This window comes from Hemibagrus wyckioides, linkage group LG18 (genome assembly GCF_019097595.1).
Source record: "Hemibagrus wyckioides isolate EC202008001 linkage group LG18, SWU_Hwy_1.0, whole genome shotgun sequence".
Lineage (NCBI taxonomy): Eukaryota > Metazoa > Chordata > Actinopteri > Siluriformes > Bagridae > Hemibagrus > Hemibagrus wyckioides.
This window is the reverse complement of record NC_080727.1, coordinates 6,698,216-6,716,746: the sequence shown is the minus strand read 5'-3', so window position 1 is coordinate 6,716,746 and position 18,531 is coordinate 6,698,216. Positions and strand designations below refer to the sequence as shown.

Below are 18,531 nucleotides of genomic sequence, written 5' to 3'. Positions count from 1 at the left end.
CTTTGGGTGGTTCCTGAGGAGATTATATGCATGTGTGACTTTTCTGAAAGGGTGTGCATGTCCAAGGCGTAAGCTTTTGAGATAAGCAACACTATTAGTAATCAGTTTAAATACATCATTTTAATATGTCTCTCTGATAAAGGCCCAAAAGTCCATATCCTTTAGTAGGATAATACACATCATCTGTGATACACATCCACATCACATTATTTGCTTAGAATTCTTTAGAATCGCCTTGTCAGGAGGATCACACCTTTTCTCCAGGAGTCTTTAAAACTCTCCTTTCCTACATTTTTTTCGCTCACACTTTCTACGCATGAATATTTTACTTTAACATGTGATTGACTCGCATTATTAATCCACTTTCATGGTGTAAGGTTTAATGTTTTCAGATGAATGTTTGCATCACGTTTACTCAAATTGTGATGCGTATGCTGTTTGCTCACTGTATTTGAGCCTGAAACCTGAATACTGTTTCATCTTTAGTAAGAAGATCTCGCTTGGTTACAACAGATTTGAGGCTGATGTGAGATTTTTCTGCTGAGATCTTTACTAATCTACGATGTAACAGTATAAATCTGCCCGTATTTGGTCACACCTCTACTTTAGGTATGTAAAAGCGTATGCAAAATAACCATTCTGTAACATTTACCTGTACATCTAACTGTATTAAATGATTAATGTTATTTTAATTGCTTTATTTTTCTTGCTTGGTATTAAAAAATAAGAACATTTTATGAGTTTTGTGTCTCAGAGTCTACAAGATACTTTTATGAACAATGAAAGGTATTTGAAGTGTGTGTGTGTTTCATGCCAATTACTTCAGTGGCTTAAGAGAGTAGAACCCGTGATGGTCATGAGAGCGGGTTAAGAAAAGTATGTGTGTGAGAAACAGAGAAATAGAGAGAGAGAGGGAGGGAGAGAAAGGGAAAGGGAAAGGGAGAGGGAGGAAGAAAGGAACTGGACTGCATTCACTGCTTCTTTCTCTGCCCAAGTGTGTGCCTCTAATCAAATTATCCAATTCAGGTAAGATTTCACAGCAATTTCAGTCTCATTTTTATTGTGTTTGCACGGCCAATTCATTTGAAACGATTAGTAATCACACTTTAAAGTCTCATAAGAGTTTTTCTCCCACAAATGATAGCATCTATTTAAGCTAATTAAATGTTTTTATTTATTTATTGCTTATAGGAGCCATGCCTCGTGGGGACTTCACGGTTCATTTTGCAAGCAGGGGACGTGGAACTTACATCAGAGCAGAGGAGTAATGTCTCTGTTATTACATTTATATTAACAGAATTTTTTTAAGATGAAAATTTATCCTTATTAACAGTGTTAAGGTAGTTTATTGTAGATTATGAGTAACTAATCTATCTGTCTGTCTGTCTGTCTGTCTGTCTGTCTATCTGTCTATCGATAGATAGATAGATAGATAGATAGATAGATAGATAGATAGATAGATAGATAGATAGATAGATAGATAGAGTAGATGGATAGATAGATAGATAGATACAGTAGATGGATTATTAAGATGGATGGTGGTTAACTGTGTTTCAGGGCTGCTGGTATTGCTTTCCTGGCAATTGTCCTCACTGCTCTGTTCATTCTGGGCTGCTGGTACTACCGCAAACGCAGCGGGTATAGAATGATTCAGGTAAAGATTATTTACTGTACTACAATGAAACAAAAACAAGAACTATTTATTACTTATGATTACTAAATAGGATTTAAGCGTTGATATATATATATATATATATATATATATATATATTAATCAACAATGATCAATAATCAACAGTGGTGTATAGATGGATGGATGGATGGATGGATGAATAGATAGATATTGTTACAGCAGCTTAGACAGTAAGACAAGATACAACACACACAAATATATAAAATGTGTGTGGTGTGGTGTGGTACGACCTCATCCATCATGTTTTGTTCCTCTCATACCACAGCAATTTTTTTTTTACATCCTTCATGTCATACATTTTTTTTTTTTTGCTGTTCCTGTTTTCGTGTTTATAACTGCCGTAAACTATTTTATCTATCTTGAAGCTAATAATACTGACACACACCCACACCAAACAAACTGACTATGTAAAATGAATTAATGACACATCTATGGAAATTATTACTAGATACAATTTGCACAAATTCACTCTAAAAAGCCTGAACCTCTACAACAATCCATGACGCCTTCACTCCATACTCACGTGATAGTGACAAGGGAAAGTGCTGGAACTTTACTTGATATTAGAACATTGGAACTTAATGCGAATATTAATATTGCTGCTATTGTTGTCTCTAATGGTTTATCAACACACTGTATAATAGTATTTCCTGGATTTAGTTTCATTGTTATGTAATCTTTACTGGACTAGACTGTGGAAAGACATGAAAAACCCAGCAGTTTCTCTGTCATAGTGCAAAATGCTCATTTTTAACATGACTCCTTGCTAGAACTAAACGATGATCTAGTGTTGAAATCTATCATCTCTTTAACCTAATTTGTATGAAGTGACTAGTATTAGTATAAAGGAATAACATTTTAGTTAGGGTTTTTTTACTCCTATAACAAACATTAGTAAGACTAGCTATCATTTTTCTCCAAATGAGCACAGCAACTCCGGACTATTTCTGCATTTGCGTAATCTAATGTTTATTTTCTCCCCAAATCCTAAAGAAATACTAGAAAAATAACAGATTTTAAAGCTCAGCTGACTGGAATTCTTAAGGCTTGTGTTGGTCATGCTGAGGCTCATGTGATGTTAAACAGCCCTTTTATTTGTTCCCATAGAACTCCAGAGGCCCGAGTCTCTCCTGGAGGGAACTTGTGAGATCAGGACAGTACAATGAACTAGGGGCTGCAGGCAATAATAAAATGGCCCTTAATGAATTCAGCAACGGTCAATCGGTGGTAAGATGCCTTAAGTTTAAAAACTTTTGTACACATATTGATTACATTTATAATGCTCTAATGGTTGTCCAAATGCTATTTATATTTATATATAATTAATATTTGCCCTCTGGAATATAATATGCAGGGCAAGACAGGAGTTTAATTTGTGTATCCTTTCTATTTGACCATATAGTGTCCATATAAATAAATTGTCTATGTTTCAGTTTGTCAGAAGAGTATGCAAGCTTTTGCCCTCAACTAAAGCGTGTAATTTATCTGTAAGCTTAACTTAGTGTGCATATTCCCAGTAGTGTGGTCTAAATATCATCACCAATAATACTTAAGGGGGCAGATTCACGTGACTTACGGAAAGTATACAGAGTCGTCTCAAGAGATAAACAGTTAGTAATGAACGTATAAAGGGAGTGAAAGAGTGATGATTTCTTCCGAGTGTGCATTAAACCTAATGATGAATATTACTGGAAAAAAACAACAATTACTTGCTCAAGAGGGGTCGTCTTTATACTTCGTTTTAAAGAATTTTCTTCACTGGTTCCTAAAAGTTTCAGCCCTCTTCTTTTCATTGAAATCTCTCTTTATTTCTGCAGTTCCCTAATGCCCCACCAGCCTATGAGAAGATCACCACTGGAGCATCACCACCACCTTACTCTCCCTAAAGAAGAATAATTCAATCAGTCTGAATTGTTTTAACCTTCTGTAGGATTCTGTCATTTGTAAATGGCACACAGAACGGAAATAAGCAAAAGAAAACACCAATAAATGTTAATTACACCGTTCACTGTTCATCTGTTTAAACCAATGAGATTAAGTTATTCGTGAGGCGATTAGCATTTTTGGTTTTATGGACCTGTCACAAACTATTATTTTCTTGCCTTACGCTTAGTGGACACAAACTGCTTTTGTAATGTCTTCTGGACTGAAGGACAGAACGATATGGAGTGAAGCACAAACTTAACACAACATGTGGTGTAGTTTCTATTAATATATTTATAATATTATACTCATTAGTAATATTCTAGTAGACTTAATATTAATAGTAAAAGAGTTCCTTGCTATAGAATTTATCATCTGTGACTGTATGTATTTTTTTTTTCCCTCCACTGTTGTCCTGTCATTACCTTATATTCATTTCTCTGGAGATTATGTTAAACACACACACTTTCTTTATATGGTCATTTACATCCATGAGAATGCTGGTGCAAGATCCAGCAGGATTTCCAGATGGATTCGAATTACAATTCAATCACCCCGAGTATTTAACTCAGACCTGCAGTATATTATATATTTCAGCTATCCTGCAGAGATTACCTCAGACAATCCAGCAGGGGTGCTATATAAGTGGTGCTTCACATCAGTCACACCACATGTGCTTTCTATTATTTAAACTGCATTCTCCTAACACACACCCTGGTTTTAACTCGACTCCTGATTGTTGAATGTTGTTTTTCCACTCACGTTTCACGCTCAGTAGTCTTCCAATGGAATTTAGAACAGCTGGTTTTAAACACATTAAAGCTATTATAAAAGCCATGCTTCTGAACTCATTGCTGAATAAACAATACCAATCCTTTGTGATAAGGAACAAAGCAATGGATTTATTTCCAATATCCGATGCAAGCGATCCCAAATATTCTGAAAAATCCATGGCAGGCAATTTGTTAAATAAATCTATCATCCTACCTTTAATCGTACTGTAACACTTTAATCTGCAATGTGCCTTTCTCTGCATGTGCAAGAGAAAATATCGAGTTGGCTCATACTAAAATCTATTAACAACGTGGAGATGAAGTGTAAGTGCACAGAACAGATATGGTAGATGGTACGCTAACACAGCTTGTATAGCATTTGAAATAACAAAACTTGAAACGTTTAATGAATGTCAACTTTTAAAAAAATGCTACAAAATATTCAGATCCTTCTAAAATTACCGTCTGAAGAGTAACCTTTGAAACGGAACAGGAAAACACAAATATTTTACTATATACAATACTGGCCTTTCCAATTCAAAAACTCATGACAGTATTTCCACCATAGGTGTTATAAGAGTCCAACGTACAAAATAGTGCTTATTCGATATCTTTACACAGTTTGATCTGAGAAAGACTTGTGGGAAGGGATTTCCAGGGTTCTCATTTCGAGTAATTAGATCATTCTGGATTATCTGATGTTACCGTTCTCTCTGAATCCAATTTGTGCAAAACAGGTGCATCAGCGGTGGTTATGCCCACTATCGTTTTATCCGTCATCACTGGTAGATTTTGTTGGGATGGGCATCTAAGTACATTCAGAACAGCACCATCTGGACTTAACAAGAGTTTATTGGGAGGATTGATGGATTGCCCACCTAAGACTTGTGTTGGCATCTTGCTTTTAACCTGTGGTGGACGGGTGGTGACGGTCAGTCTAATATTTCCAGGTGGCACAGGCTGGCTGACTGGTTGGCAGGTTGCCATTAAAAGTGTGTTAATAGATGGAGATACTGTTGCAACACAAGTGGTTGGACTACTACTGATTGTACTGCCAATTGGTGGTACAGTTGCTACAGGAAGTGTCTGCATCCTTGATATTGTACTGCTCATGGGTGACACGGTGACCACCGGGGATGGCCAGGAAATCCCAGGTTTTACTGCTGTTATGACTTTCGGTGCAGGTTCTGTCTTTAAGCATGGCTGTGACTGAGCAGAAGCTGTAACGTTTTCTTTTGGGCACCTTGCAACAGTACGCGAAGAAGCAGCAGAGTCCTTCACTTCAGGGAGTAAAAAAGAAGGAAGTCTTACAATATGGTTCAGGGTTTGTTGCCCAGATGATTGGGTGGTACTTAATTGAGACACTTGTGCAAGAGTAGAAGAATGAATGGAAACTGCTGGGGCCCTGACTGCAGTGAAAAGATTATTAATAGAGACAGGCTGTTCAATCTTTGCTGTGATGGGTGTTGGTTGCCTGACAGATGCATCCTGTGACCTTATACCAGGTGTTACCATTCTCAGACCTTGAACAACTGGAGCAGCAGGAGGAGGATTCAGAGTGCCTGCTAGCGCTGGGGCGGGATATATAAGATTTGCCCCTAGTCGTCCGGTAGGATGCACAGTAGGAGTTGAGATGAAAAGAACATGACTGCCAGGTGAAAGTCCTTGAGAAGGTACCACAAACCTTGTGTTGTTAATTAACAGTTGGGTTCCAGGAGCAAGTGGAGCAGTAGTATTAATCACAACCTTTTCCTGTACTGTTGTGGTACCAGGGATGGCATTTATAGGCGATCTCACCGGAGAAGCCATTGCTGATTGAGTTACCGTTACAGTAAGGGGGTTCTCTGATACTTGTTTTGCTGTTGTGGTGCTCAGAGCTAGAGGCTGAGAGAGCCTTGTCATAGAGCTAATGACAGGAAGTTTGATTGTTGTGGAAGCCGTACTAAGGGATGTGCTATCCAATGGTTTGTCCGGCATCACTCCCCTTGGCAAAGTACTGACTTTGTTAAATTGGTGTCCTAATACAGAACAACCTATATGTGGAACTGAGCTGCTAATGACTAGCTCTGATCTATTATTTAGGATGTTTGGTACTGAGATAGCGGTTGACACTGACTGTGACATGCTCTTTTGTTGTACTGCTGAAAGAAGTTCAGAGGAAGCCATATGCCCAATGTCATAAGTGGAAATTTTAACACTTTTGCCATCAACAGATCCAGTAACCTTGACAGGACTGTTGATGTTCAGTGCCGGACAGCTATTTGCAGCAGAGTTGCTGTTCTGGACAAAGATTTGCCCACTTGACGTTGCAAGTACACTGGACACCATTATTGGTGCAACGTTTGTGGTGGGTTCTGCTGTTTTTTTGCTTTTCACTGTAGTCCTGTCCAGTATTCTAGCTGCTAAACCAGTAACATTGATGCCCTCAACTTCAGTCGGAGTACCAGCAGATGTAATGCCAATGACTTGTCCAAGGTTGGGTCGAACTTTCATGACTTCAGCTGATGATGGAGTTGTAACAGTAATATTAGACTCTGCTTTAAACCCTTTAGCAACAGTAACTGTAGAGCAAGCAGAGCCAGACGGACTCATAAATTTGACCCTTGATCCTGGAAAAGCAGAAGAAACAGAGGTAGTGGTGATGGTTGAAACTGGTGTTGAGGTGGATGCAACTACAAAAACTTTTGGGAAGGTAGGTTGAGCTGGATCGGTGCTAGTATCTTGAGGTCTCTTTTGAGCAAGTTGAATTAGATTTTCAGAAGGAGCAGTCTGGACAGCCCACCCAGATAAAGGGACATTAGCATTGGTTTGGGAGTTGGCTGGAACTAGTGAATTAATACCAATTAATATCTGGGCACCTTTCGCTGTATTGTCAGAAACAGACCCTACAGGCAAAGGCAAGTCATCCTTAAATGATACTGAACCACTTAATTTTTCCATCAGAGGTGATGGGTTTACTGGATTGGAACATTTTAAAGGTGACTGGAGTGCCGAGTTAAAAGAAATTCCCTTGTCATTCAGAGAGGAAACAACAGGTAATAACTTGGCAGTTGACATTGTTTGAGCAGTGGAAGTTGCAATAGCAGCTGCCTTGGACACCAGGAAAGCTTGAAAGTTAGGGGGGAGAGTGAAAATAGGGCTGGATGGTAAAACACTTCCACCACTGTTTTCTGAAGGCTGTACCTTCACCACTCCTGTGTTTCCTCCTCTGGTTGTGACAAGAATGGACTGTGAGTCTCTGATGCACACTGTCTTTAACTCTTGATTAAGATCACATTTGCTGGGATCAGTAGTAGCTGAAGTAAATGTAGTGGATCGCTTTAGGGTTGAACTTGGTTCAGCAGTCTTTTTACAGGCAGGTGAAACTCCACAAGATTTTTGCAAGCTAGGTGAAACAGCAGATGAGGTCATTACAGTGCTAATATTTTTTAATGGAGACACTTGCTGGACAGGAATCTTGTTTTCTGGCACAGTGAACCCTGAAGTACTGGATAAAAGTGTAGCAGGCTTGGTTGTGGCAACAGCAGTAATACTAGAGGGTTGCTGTGCTCCTTGTCCCTCAGTCTTTTGTATGAGTAAATTGGTGGGAAGGATGATAACCTGCTGCATTGCTTTCTCCACTGTTTTCTGATGAATGACTGGCTGCACTGAAAACTTAACTGGTGTGCCATTATTACTAACCAAACTCAAGCCTTCTGGAGCCTTGTATACAACCTGCATGGGCCTCTGGACAGATGATGGCGTGGATGTTTGCATGGACACAGGTGTTGGTTGTGGTATAGGCTGACAAACTGCTGTGGGATTGGATGTGGTTAAAGCTGCAGAAACTGTCTTATTTGGACCCTGCAAAGTTTTATCCACCACAGGTAGCTGGGGATGACTTGTTAGGGTTACTTTATTTCCAACGCTTTTGGCCAGCAATGCCTGAATTGGATTACAGCGCCTCTGAAAACCCAGAGGTGCAGTTACTACTGACATTGTTTCAGTGGTTAAAGGATTTACCCCTGCTATACTTTGGTCCCTGGATATAACCTTTGTTTGTGGTTCAGGGGTCACAGATTCATCAGCGGCCACTTTTCCTTTTTTGCTAAGACTGAAGTCTTCATCTAGGCCACAACTCTGACGCCGCTTCGAGCTTCGAGTCAAAGGTCCAGATTCACTCAAAGATGTGCTAACTTCTGGTCTGCTGATTAAGTGTGCTAACGAGTGATTTCCAAAGTGATTTTCACAGTCTGCAAAAATGAGAACAATAACCAACCGTTTATATGTTTGAACAAACAATAACATTATACAAGTAAATTATACAGTGATTGGGTAAACTCCGAAAACAATGGCAGATAAGAAATGCATAAAATGGACTAGGAGGAAACTAAATCATTTTGAAAAGCAAATAAAGGGAGAATAACGTTTGCCTTCCTAAGACATATCCAAAAGAAAGAAATTCTTGAAAAAAAGAGGTTAATATTCATCACCTGTTGTTCCAGAGCCTCCCAAAAGCCTTTCGGTTTTGTCCTCATCCTTCAGTTCTCTGCTAATCTCTGTGGATGACAAGCCTTCTTTGTATGTGTCTCCATCTACTTCAAGTGCCATCCATTCCTCTCGGACAAAGTTTTCATACTCAGGATGCTTTTTAAAGTCGTCACTTTCCTTTTTCAGTCGGGCCCTAATGAGAGAAAATGCAAGAAATTGCTAAATAAACAATAAAATGAGACTTTTCAACAACTAACCACAAGTCATAGTGATGTACTTCCTTACCTGTTTCTATGAAATGCCTTGAGTAATTTGGGTTCCCATGGCAACAGCTCATTCAGCAGTCTTATAAGAGTAATGTGAAGCTCCTTCACTGCTTCTCTCTTAATGTACCACCTTTCCTGAAATGTCCCAATCAAATACTCTTTTAATGGAGGCCAACAGTGCATTTTATTTCTATAGAGGAAAATTTGATTGGCAAGCTAAATATGCACGATTCATATGGAAGGAAGATCAATCTTTTTTTTTTTTTGAGAGTATTCCCCCTCTTACTAACACATCTCTTTTTGGTGCTCTCCAACTCATCTAGCTCATCCTCTGTTTTACTGATGAGATCCCTCAGTTCATCCAAACTCGTGCAGACCAACTATAAAAGGGGTGAAACAAAGAGTTAAGGACAAGAAATACACAACATATTAATGTCTACCTTGTAATATTTTTATTAAATCAATGCAATCAATATTAAGAGGCATCAATATTAAGAATAAAAACACATCTGGTTATTTTGCTAAAGGTGATGTTAAAATAAAAAGATGCAACTTTATATTCTTTGTTTGTTTGTTTTTATGGAGGACAATCAACCCGATTAATTCAGCTTAATTCAGACTTTAAATCGTTCTGGCTCACAGTACAGTAAAAATACAGCTGGAAACAATACAGTAAAAATAAAACTCATAAATTTAGCTAAAGCATGTTTTACCTTAAATGTTGGCTCCACTGGGAGCTGCGGAGGATGATCCTGATTTGTTTCTTGAGTTTTCTTGGGAACAAACTTTCTTCCTGTTTATAGAGAATCAAACAACAGAGCACCAATTTCATGAGACATAACTGACAGCACTGGTTTAGATATGTGACAATCTAATGAGTTGTTTCTAGGCATGGGACACAATACTGGAGGCCCAATATAAGACACATCCTGAGATGAGTTGTTTTAGACATGGGACACAATACTGGAGGCCCAATATCAGACACATCCTGAGATGAGTTGTTTTAGACATGGGACACAATACTGGAGGCCCAATATCAGACACATCCTGAGATAAGTTGTTTTAGACATGGGACACAATACTGGAGGCCCAATATAAGGCACATCCTGAGATGAGTTGTTTTAGACATGGGACACAATACTGGAGGCCCAATATAAGACACATCCTGAGATGAGTTGTTTTAGACATGGGACACAATACTGGAGGCCCAATATAAGGCACATCCTGAGATGAGTTGTTTTAGACATGGGACACAATACTGGAGGCCCAATATAAGGCACATCCTGAGATGAGTTGTTTTAGACATGGGACACAATACTGGAGGCCCAATATAAGGCACATCCTGAGATGAGTTGTTTTAGACATGGGACACAATACTGGAGACCCAATATAAGACACATCCTAAGATGACATTGATACAAATAAAGTATTACATTTTTTCGACATTTATTTTGTTAGGACAATTTGAACCATTCTAACCACTCTACTATCTCGTATTGGTATCATTTTAATCTTTCTCAAGTCATTTTATTTTGTATATTTCCTTCTCCTGTCCTAATTTCCAATTACGTCACTGCCAGCACAACATGCAATGTACTTCCGAATAGTTTCAGATGCAAAAGGTGGCACACAGCCGTTAAAATTTCTTGTGTTTTAGGCTGCGATTGAAACCAGGGTGCATGTATATTCACTTTACAGAAGCTACCTCCAGATGGTTACACTATGTACATGCTGTAAAAAAATAAAATAAAATAAGAGAAGAAAAATAATAAAATAAAAAAACATATGAAATGAAACCAAGTTCCATAATGATTAGAATAATTTTTTGGATGATTAAGTAAGCATGCTTTGACACAGTTAAGTTGCCACTTCCTACTGTGGCAGAGTATCGAAAGGAAATACATATGATACATGATATAAGAAGCAAATTTTTAACGCAATATTCAAGACAACAATCTAGTTGTCTTACACTGTAAGTGTGTAAAAGGCAATTTAACGTAAAACCATAATTCAATATACTGCCTACAGTTTGACAAAACTCTCAGAAACATCCAATAGCAATACTTGATAATGGGAATCATTTCCATAATGCATTTAATGGGTGCTTTTGCTAACTAGAGATAATATGCTAAGCGACACGTTCCATATGTTTGTGTAAAATGGACCAGCACTGTTCCTCTCCCTCACCTAACTTCTGTTTCTTTCTTTTATCCTTCCTCTTCAAGTCAGCAGCAGCTTTGCACATGGTGCTCTTGGCCACTCTAGCCTGTCTGAGCTTTTTCAGACCGAGCGCGTCTGTCCCAGCCTTGGCTCCAAGCAATTTTTCCTTCTTTTTCTTCCGTCTCTTTTTCTTAGACTGTATTTTCCCTGTTTCACCTCTTGAGTGGCTTGGCTGTCGAAAAATCACAGAAGCAGTCCTGTCAGATTCAGCTGTGAAACAAAGGCATGAGTGAGGCTCTGGATCTTCACGAGAATCCCTAGAACATTTGGGGTAAGGATGTCTATTTAGGTAAGAAGACTCATTGTTTACTGTGGCACCTATTTCTGATGCTTTGAAAGCATTTGCACTCTGAGAATTGGCAGGAAATTTGCCCATATAGCAATTCGTCCCAACTCTAAGGGAAGATTCATAGTCTGTATCCTCCTTGTCTTCTTCTTTTAATTCAAGGCTTTGCTTTATCTCCATGGGGTTGTCCTTGATGCTTTCAGGACTTGGAATCTCCTCCTTACAAGGGAACTGAAATTTGTCACGCCCTTTCCAATCTACCTCGCTTTCTTCCGAGCTATCGTCACGGACTCTCGGACCGAATTCCCAGTTCCCCGCTTTGACCTCGGGACAAGTGCTCAAGTTCTCCTCTGTCCTTTCCGCCATTACAGGCTCTAGTTTCTTCACAGAGAAAGATGGTAAGGGGAATTCCAGTGGTAGACATGGACTCTGGCAGTATATACGCAGATCTGCACCGCAGAAATGTGGGAAGTGTATGTACGTGTTCTCTTGACTGTCATAGCCCAAGATGGACTCTCGGCACTCGTGAATAGGCTGTCCGAGCACGGCATCCTGCACGTCCTTCTGAGTCTCATAGACGTTGTCGCAAAGGCCCTTAAGCAACCAAACACGTTGGTTGAATGGCAACAAATGGAATGGTTTCTCTTCCAAGGGACTTGTTTCGCCCAGGGTCCAGAAAAAACGATGACAAAGTCCTAGATGTTCAGCACAAGCCTCCTGGTCCTTGGCTCGACCTATAGACTGGTACCATCCCAAGACTTTCTGCCTCAACTCCGCCTCCCAGCGACGGTAAGGCAGCGCTGGGCGCCTGTGAAGTGTTATTCTTCGGTGTGGGGGGCAAAGCAGAGAGGTCATAATCTTTGCTAAGAAAGAGCTACATCGAGGCATTAGCAGGCAGCGTTCCAGTTCGAAGAATACGATCTCTGGGAGGTTCAGAGCTGTTTGGGCCAGGCACAAGAAGTGACCGATAGCAGGAAGCTCCCACATGGTGCTGATAGGCCATGGTTCAGCTAGTGAGAGCAATGAGCGCTCCCATTCTTCCACTTCTTTGGCTGAAGCCTCTCCAGCCTCCTTCTTCTCCAGGTCTCGCTGCCTAGGTATCAAAGAGGATAAATAATCAGTAATCAATAATGAAATAATTAACTGAATATAACTGAAATTTATTAGCTGAAGGTTAATATCCTACCCTAAAATAACAAGATCAAAATTAGCACCACAAAAACATATAATTCTCACAATTAACATCTGTTAAGTTCAATAATTTCAAACAATATTTTCAGCATTAAAACAAAAGAGTATATTACAAATATATTAATACAATTATATTACTGACAAAAATATTAGAGTCTTTTTTAATTTTAGATGAAAAATAAATAAAAAATAAATTTCAAGATTTCTGAAACAAAATCTGCCAGCTCCAGAGTTCTGGCCAGAAGAATGAGAAATAAGGACTGAATAGAAGTTGTTTAATTACAAAGAACAAAACAACAACTTTCTTTCCTCAAAGGAACTATCGAATCTCCCAAAACACTAGTGGAGAAAAAGCTATAGTAAATGTAGTAAATATTGATTTTTGACATGCTCTAGTATCCAGAAAACAGTGAAAAATTGTAAAATATACCATTCCATATTCATCAGTCGCAGTGTGGAAAAGCAAATCGTTTTCAACACAAGAGGCTATGGCTAAACAACCATTAGGTCAAGTGTGGATTAAAATATCTCTAAGAACAGTCAGTTGAAAACAGCTGAACATTTGGGTGAAGATGTGGGTCAGTGTATATTTGCATAGTTTTTTGTGTTCTTCAAACTTAATACCTGAGATTTTTCTGTGCCAGAGACAAACTTCTAGCTGTGTGTGCAGTGAAGGAACTGCTAATATTTTGTTTTTGTGCCAGATTTCCATGCTCATTATGCTTTCTTGAAAAGGAAAGAAAAACGATTTTTTTTTTTTTTACCTGCATGCCATTAATGTATTCCTGATAATAAAATCAATGAAATGATGATTACAATTCCTGTAGCTACCAAAATCAAACAATTTACCGTTTTTCCTCCTTGGCCCTCTGTTGCTCCTCTAAACGAAGTGCTTGCACCATGATGGACTCGGAGCCACAGACGGAAATGGCCGCCAAGTTTCGTGGCACAGATCTGCGCCGGGTTGAAGTGCCAACCGGGGGTTTTTCATCCTCAGTGCCAAAACGACCCCTAGACGTCACGGCCAAGGCTGTTTTTTCTCTCAGTGTCCTATTAAGTGGATTGAGAGATGAATAAATAAAACTGACCTGGCATTTTGGCAGTTTTACATATTTAGTAACATCAGACCTATAATGAAAAGTTTAGCTTTAATAAACATAAAAATGTCATTGTAATAGTGGTGATATTCTCATGAATTCCACTGCTGGAAATCTTGAAGTCTAAAAGGCTTCCCAACATCAGAATGGCGGGTATTTAATGAAAGTTATCAAAATATTACTTTTATGGTAATGCTGTTAAGATTCATACTTCATGTCTTCTAACTCAATTACACAGCAAACATCTTGGCCTACATACATCTGTGATGGGAGAAATCAGATCTCTCCTTAAAAAACATCCAAGCATGATGATATTAGATTCTAATCACTTTAATCCTGTGTATGACAATAGAGTGAACTGCGTGTTAGGTTAATAGGGCAGATAGTTTGACTGCTATTGTCTGAAATGATTCCCCTGAGATTCCCAAAATGAGGGATCTTGTTCAAAAGAGCAGTCGACACAACCTCAACACCAAGCCTACAATAGGAAGCGAAGTTAACTGATCTTCAACTATGGTTAAACCCCCCTCTAAATACCTTCGGAATTCTGCATCCACCCTTCTTCCATCTCATAATACAGTAGCCATTGCTCAGGCAATTACGGCAAAATAAAAATCCCATATTATAACCACATGGATAGGTGAAGTTAATCAAAAGACTAAAAACAGTGGAGTGATGGGGCAAAGGTTTATCCAGTTTATTTATTTGCTATGCTTTACCTTGAGAGCAGAGTTAACTTTTGCTCCAGGATGATCTCCAGTTTTTGTGCTTGTTTGGAGATCCAGTGATCAACACCATGAAATCTATAGCAGTTTTCCAACATCTGGCGGAAATCTGCCACAAATCCGGTGATGCTTTCGTATTCCCGCTTGCTGAACTTGTTGTCTATCTTTTTCAAACACATATCGTTTCCGGCTTGATCTCCAACAGGGACCCAAAACGGGGCAGTCACAGCTTTGTGTTTCTCCAGAAGAAAACTCTGGAATATTCTATGGGCCTGCTGTACTTCTGGTGTGAAAGTGTCGTTATGATCATTATCGCCGTTTTCAGGTATAGAACAACTGTCCTCTGAGAGTTCCAGCATGTCCGAATCACAGTGTGATATCACACTCTGTGACTCCGCCACTGGTCCGTCGCACAGTTTTTCCGAAATTTGTAAACATTCATTTCCAAGATATTTTGACCCAGCCTGGTCAAACAGCGTGCTCCTACAAAGATGGTCCTCAAAAACCAGGTGTTTCTTTCTTTCCTCAAGCCCAGGTATGTCTTTTTGACCCTGGATGGTATAATTCAGCGTGTGTGATGGAGGAGCTGTATCACTTTTATCACCCACGTCATGAACATGCACCTTCATCTTCTGTTCAGACTCCGAAGATGACGAAGATCTGGATCATCAGAGTGGATTCAAGACATCATCTGGCAGCAAGCGAAGCCATAACTGTTCCTAAAGGAGGATTAGAAAATGTATAGTTTAGTTTAGAATTACATACATATTAAAAATTAATAAAGGAAACACTTAATGGCAAATTATCCTCGAAATTTAAGTAGAAAATTAATCGTGCTTGGCATTACAAATGACATGTTGATTATAATGAGTAGCACGGATGTTGTTCAGGGTGGATATTTTTCTATGATGTAGCATTAGTAGCCACAAATCAGAAACTGTTTCATTTCTATTCGCATTTACCAGCTGGAAATGATTTTCCAGCCTGTGTTTAGCTTGTGTTTTGGAAACTGGACCGACCTGAGATGGATTTTTCAGCAGGGTAATTACACTGGTATTACATAAAAAATATTACTAACTACTTCTACTACTACTGTATAATAATAATAATAATAATAATAATAATAATAATAATAATAATAAAAAACAATAATGTTTAAATCTGTAGCACATTTCCTCCATTTTTGACAAAATATCTGTAAAATAATCTGCAGCACAGAAATGTGAGGGAACTTCAACCACAGGTTTTCTGTTCGCTGTTTAGCAATGGATGTGCTGTTTGTGGATCAGGTTGACTCTTGAGTCACCTTGGCATTGAGTTCACGGGACATCTTGACTTTGGCCAGCTTATACAAACTGACCTAAACATTACTGTCTAAAATATGTAACAGATACACTGGAAGAGCAGATGCCCTTTGTGATACTCTTTTTAGAACAGCGTTCTCACAGTACTTATAACCAGAGACCCCTTTAACTGTAAAACACACTACCTCACCTCATCAACTCTTTTATGTACATTATTTAACTGTGACCATATCTTTTGCATATTTATTTAGGCCATAAGGGTCCCTGGAGGACCAGGTTAAATTCCCAGCCAGGCAACCGGCCCCAGCCACTGGGGTTGCACAAGACAGTGAATCCCAGTTCATCCCAAAAGCCTGGATATACTGGGAAGGGTTGTCAGGAGCCACATCCGGTATAAAACTTGTGCCAAAATTGAATGTGTGGATCGACATGGTTGTTGTGGCGACCCCTCAGAAATGGATAAGAGCCAAAAAAAAAAAAAAATGATTAAAGGCTATAGAGCTTTTTACCCCTAAACCTTTCAACAAACAGAACTTTTGCACTTGTTGTGGTTTGGCTTAAACCCATTCAGTTCAGTTTGACAAGGGCCAAATTGTGATGTCTAGATGACTGGATCGGAGCATCTCCAAAACTGCAGCTCTTGTGGGGTGTTCCCGGTCTGCAGTGGTCAGTATCTATCAAAAATTGTCTAAGGAAGGAGCAGTGGTGAACCGGCGACAGGGTCATGGACGACCAAGGCTCATTTATGCACGTGGGGAGCGGAGGCTGGCCCGTGTGATCCGATCCAACAGATGAGCTACTGTTGATCAAATTGCTGAATAAGTTGAAGCTGGTTCTGATAGAAAGGTGTCAGAATACAGAGTGCTTCGCAGTTGCGTATGGGGCCAGACCGGTGAGGGTGCCCATTCTGACCCCTGTGTACCGCTGAAGCACCAACAATGGGCACGTGAGCATCAGAACCGGACCACGGAGCAATGGAAAAGGAGACTCTCTCTCTCTCTCTCTCTCTCTCTCTATACACACACACACACACACACACACACACACACATACACACATTATATATATATATATATATATATATATATATATATATATATATATATATATATTATATATTATATATATATAGTATGATTAACTACAATTTTAAACACATGGGTTAATGAAAATGACAAAATGAAAGCTAAGTACTAAGAATACTAACTTACTAAACTATGCTATGCTAATGACTGGAAAATGTATTAATGAATAAAAAACATAAACGAAACTGGCAGCAGACGACCATAACCGACCAGACTGTAGCCTTAGAGGTCAATTTAATCACAAAAAATTCTTTGTATTTGACTACAGTGTGGTCAGTTGTCAGATGCTAATGTCCCACAGCTAACGATACAGAAGCGTCAACAGTGTTTACGTTAAAGCCATTGTTTACGTAACCCACTCTCAGTTACTGCCCCAGCGCGTGAAAGGAGCTCCACAAATAAAGCGGCGTTACCTCTGAGACGGGCTTCACCGCTGTCTCCGGCCATCAAGCTTCTCCGTTTTATTCTCTCAGCCGCTCATTATGTCTACAAGCGGCTAAAGAAGCAGCCTTTCCGCTGGAAATCCCTAAATATATCATTATATCAACCATTGTTTCTTCTGCAGCACACAATCAGCCGGTAGCTAACAAGCTAACTGAATAAACTCAGTGCCTGAAATCCCCCAAGTCTATTTAATCCACTGTTTCGGCTAAGCAAGCTAGCTGCTTCAGCTTGCAACACTGCGTTTTAAAAAAAAAAGTTGCCTGTGAAATAAAATACTGTTAATAACGGGAAACTATAATACTACTGAATAAATAAGCGCTTTTTAAAAGTTGTACCGATTTTTTAGAAATGACGCGCCTGTCATTTATGTGACTAACTAGCTTAGCTTTATCGCTAGCATTAGCAAATAGCATCCAGACTAAACTAATGGAAGAGCCCTAGCGCTTTTCTTAACTTGCCCCTAACCCTGCGGGTTGCCAGGTGTGTGTCATATATCTGTACACAATATCATGAAAAATTAAAAAATCAAACCATTTCATAATTGATTCATTTTTAGGTTAGGTCTAAAAAAAGAAGAGACACACATTAAAATCCGACTATTAATCTGAAATTATTCAAATCAATCACAGCTTATTTTATCGCTTGGGCCGTGTTACAAATCACCGTGAGTTAGTGAGCGATTTATCCGGAAGTGGAGTATAAGTGAGCGACCTGACGAGGTCCATTAAGTTCAAATCAATTACACTACATATAATTAAGTTAAGAAAAAAAGAAAAAAAGACGACATGGAAGAAAGAAGAAATACTGGTTATGACGAAACAATACCTATTTTAATTTTTGTTCCAAACTGAAAATATTATTATTTACAAATAGTAATAGTAAAAATAATAGGAATGAATCAACACCAGGACAAAGCTACAATGACAGATCAATGTATATAATAAATGAATGAATTAAATAAATAAGTGCAATAAACAGCACATTTACAACCTAGACTGCATGTTTTAACAGGTTTCTTGCTGCACGAGGAGGTTTACTGGGATTACGTCACACG

The 18,531-nt window shown here is 39.0% G+C and overlaps 2 protein-coding genes across 2 annotated transcripts; one reads left to right on the top strand and one right to left on the bottom strand.

Moving 5' to 3' along the window:
• Nucleotides 1-918: 918 nt before the first annotated feature.
• mlana (melan-A) lies at nucleotides 919-4,375 on the top strand. Its single transcript, XM_058415427.1, has 5 exons — nucleotides 919-1,026; nucleotides 1,192-1,264; nucleotides 1,558-1,654; nucleotides 2,801-2,920; nucleotides 3,511-4,375. The coding sequence occupies exons 2-5, from the start codon at nucleotides 1,197-1,199 to the stop codon at nucleotides 3,577-3,579; spliced, it is 354 nt and encodes a 117-aa protein (XP_058271410.1). The 5' UTR covers nucleotides 919-1,026; nucleotides 1,192-1,196; the 3' UTR covers nucleotides 3,580-4,375.
• A 180-nt stretch (nucleotides 4,376-4,555) lies between these two features.
• Nucleotides 4,556-18,057, bottom strand: LOC131369033 (uncharacterized protein KIAA2026-like). The gene is made up of 9 exons (XM_058415426.1): nucleotides 17,447-18,057; nucleotides 14,639-15,363; nucleotides 13,672-13,872; nucleotides 11,313-12,724; nucleotides 9,839-9,918; nucleotides 9,416-9,505; nucleotides 9,145-9,260; nucleotides 8,862-9,052; nucleotides 4,556-8,621 (listed from the first exon to the last, which is right to left on the bottom strand). The coding sequence occupies exons 2-9, from the start codon at nucleotides 15,271-15,273 to the stop codon at nucleotides 5,071-5,073; spliced, it is 6,276 nt and encodes a 2,091-aa protein (XP_058271409.1). The 5' UTR covers nucleotides 15,274-15,363; nucleotides 17,447-18,057; the 3' UTR covers nucleotides 4,556-5,070.
• Between the last annotated feature and the right edge of the window lie 474 nt (nucleotides 18,058-18,531).

Bases quoted from the DNA above. Each gene is read 5' to 3' on its own strand.
- LOC131369033 (XM_058415426.1), bottom strand. From the start codon at position 15,273: ATGAAGGTGCATGTTCATGACGTGGGTGATAAAAGTGATACAGCTCCT. The intron at 9,506-9,838 runs GTAAAACATGCT...CCCCTTTTATAG, and splicing joins CAGTGGAGCCAACATTTAAG to TTGGTCTGCACGAGTTTGGA. The intron at 9,261-9,415 runs GTTAGTAAGAGG...GGGACATTTCAG, and splicing joins AGAGCACCAAAAAGAGATGT to GAAAGGTGGTACATTAAGAG.
- mlana (XM_058415427.1), top strand. From the start codon at position 1,197: ATGCCTCGTGGGGACTTCACGGTTCATTTTGCAAGCAGGGGACGTGGA. The intron at 1,655-2,800 runs GTAAAGATTATT...TTGTTCCCATAG, and splicing joins GCGGGTATAGAATGATTCAG to AACTCCAGAGGCCCGAGTCT. The intron at 2,921-3,510 runs GTAAGATGCCTT...TTATTTCTGCAG, and splicing joins TCAGCAACGGTCAATCGGTG to TTCCCTAATGCCCCACCAGC.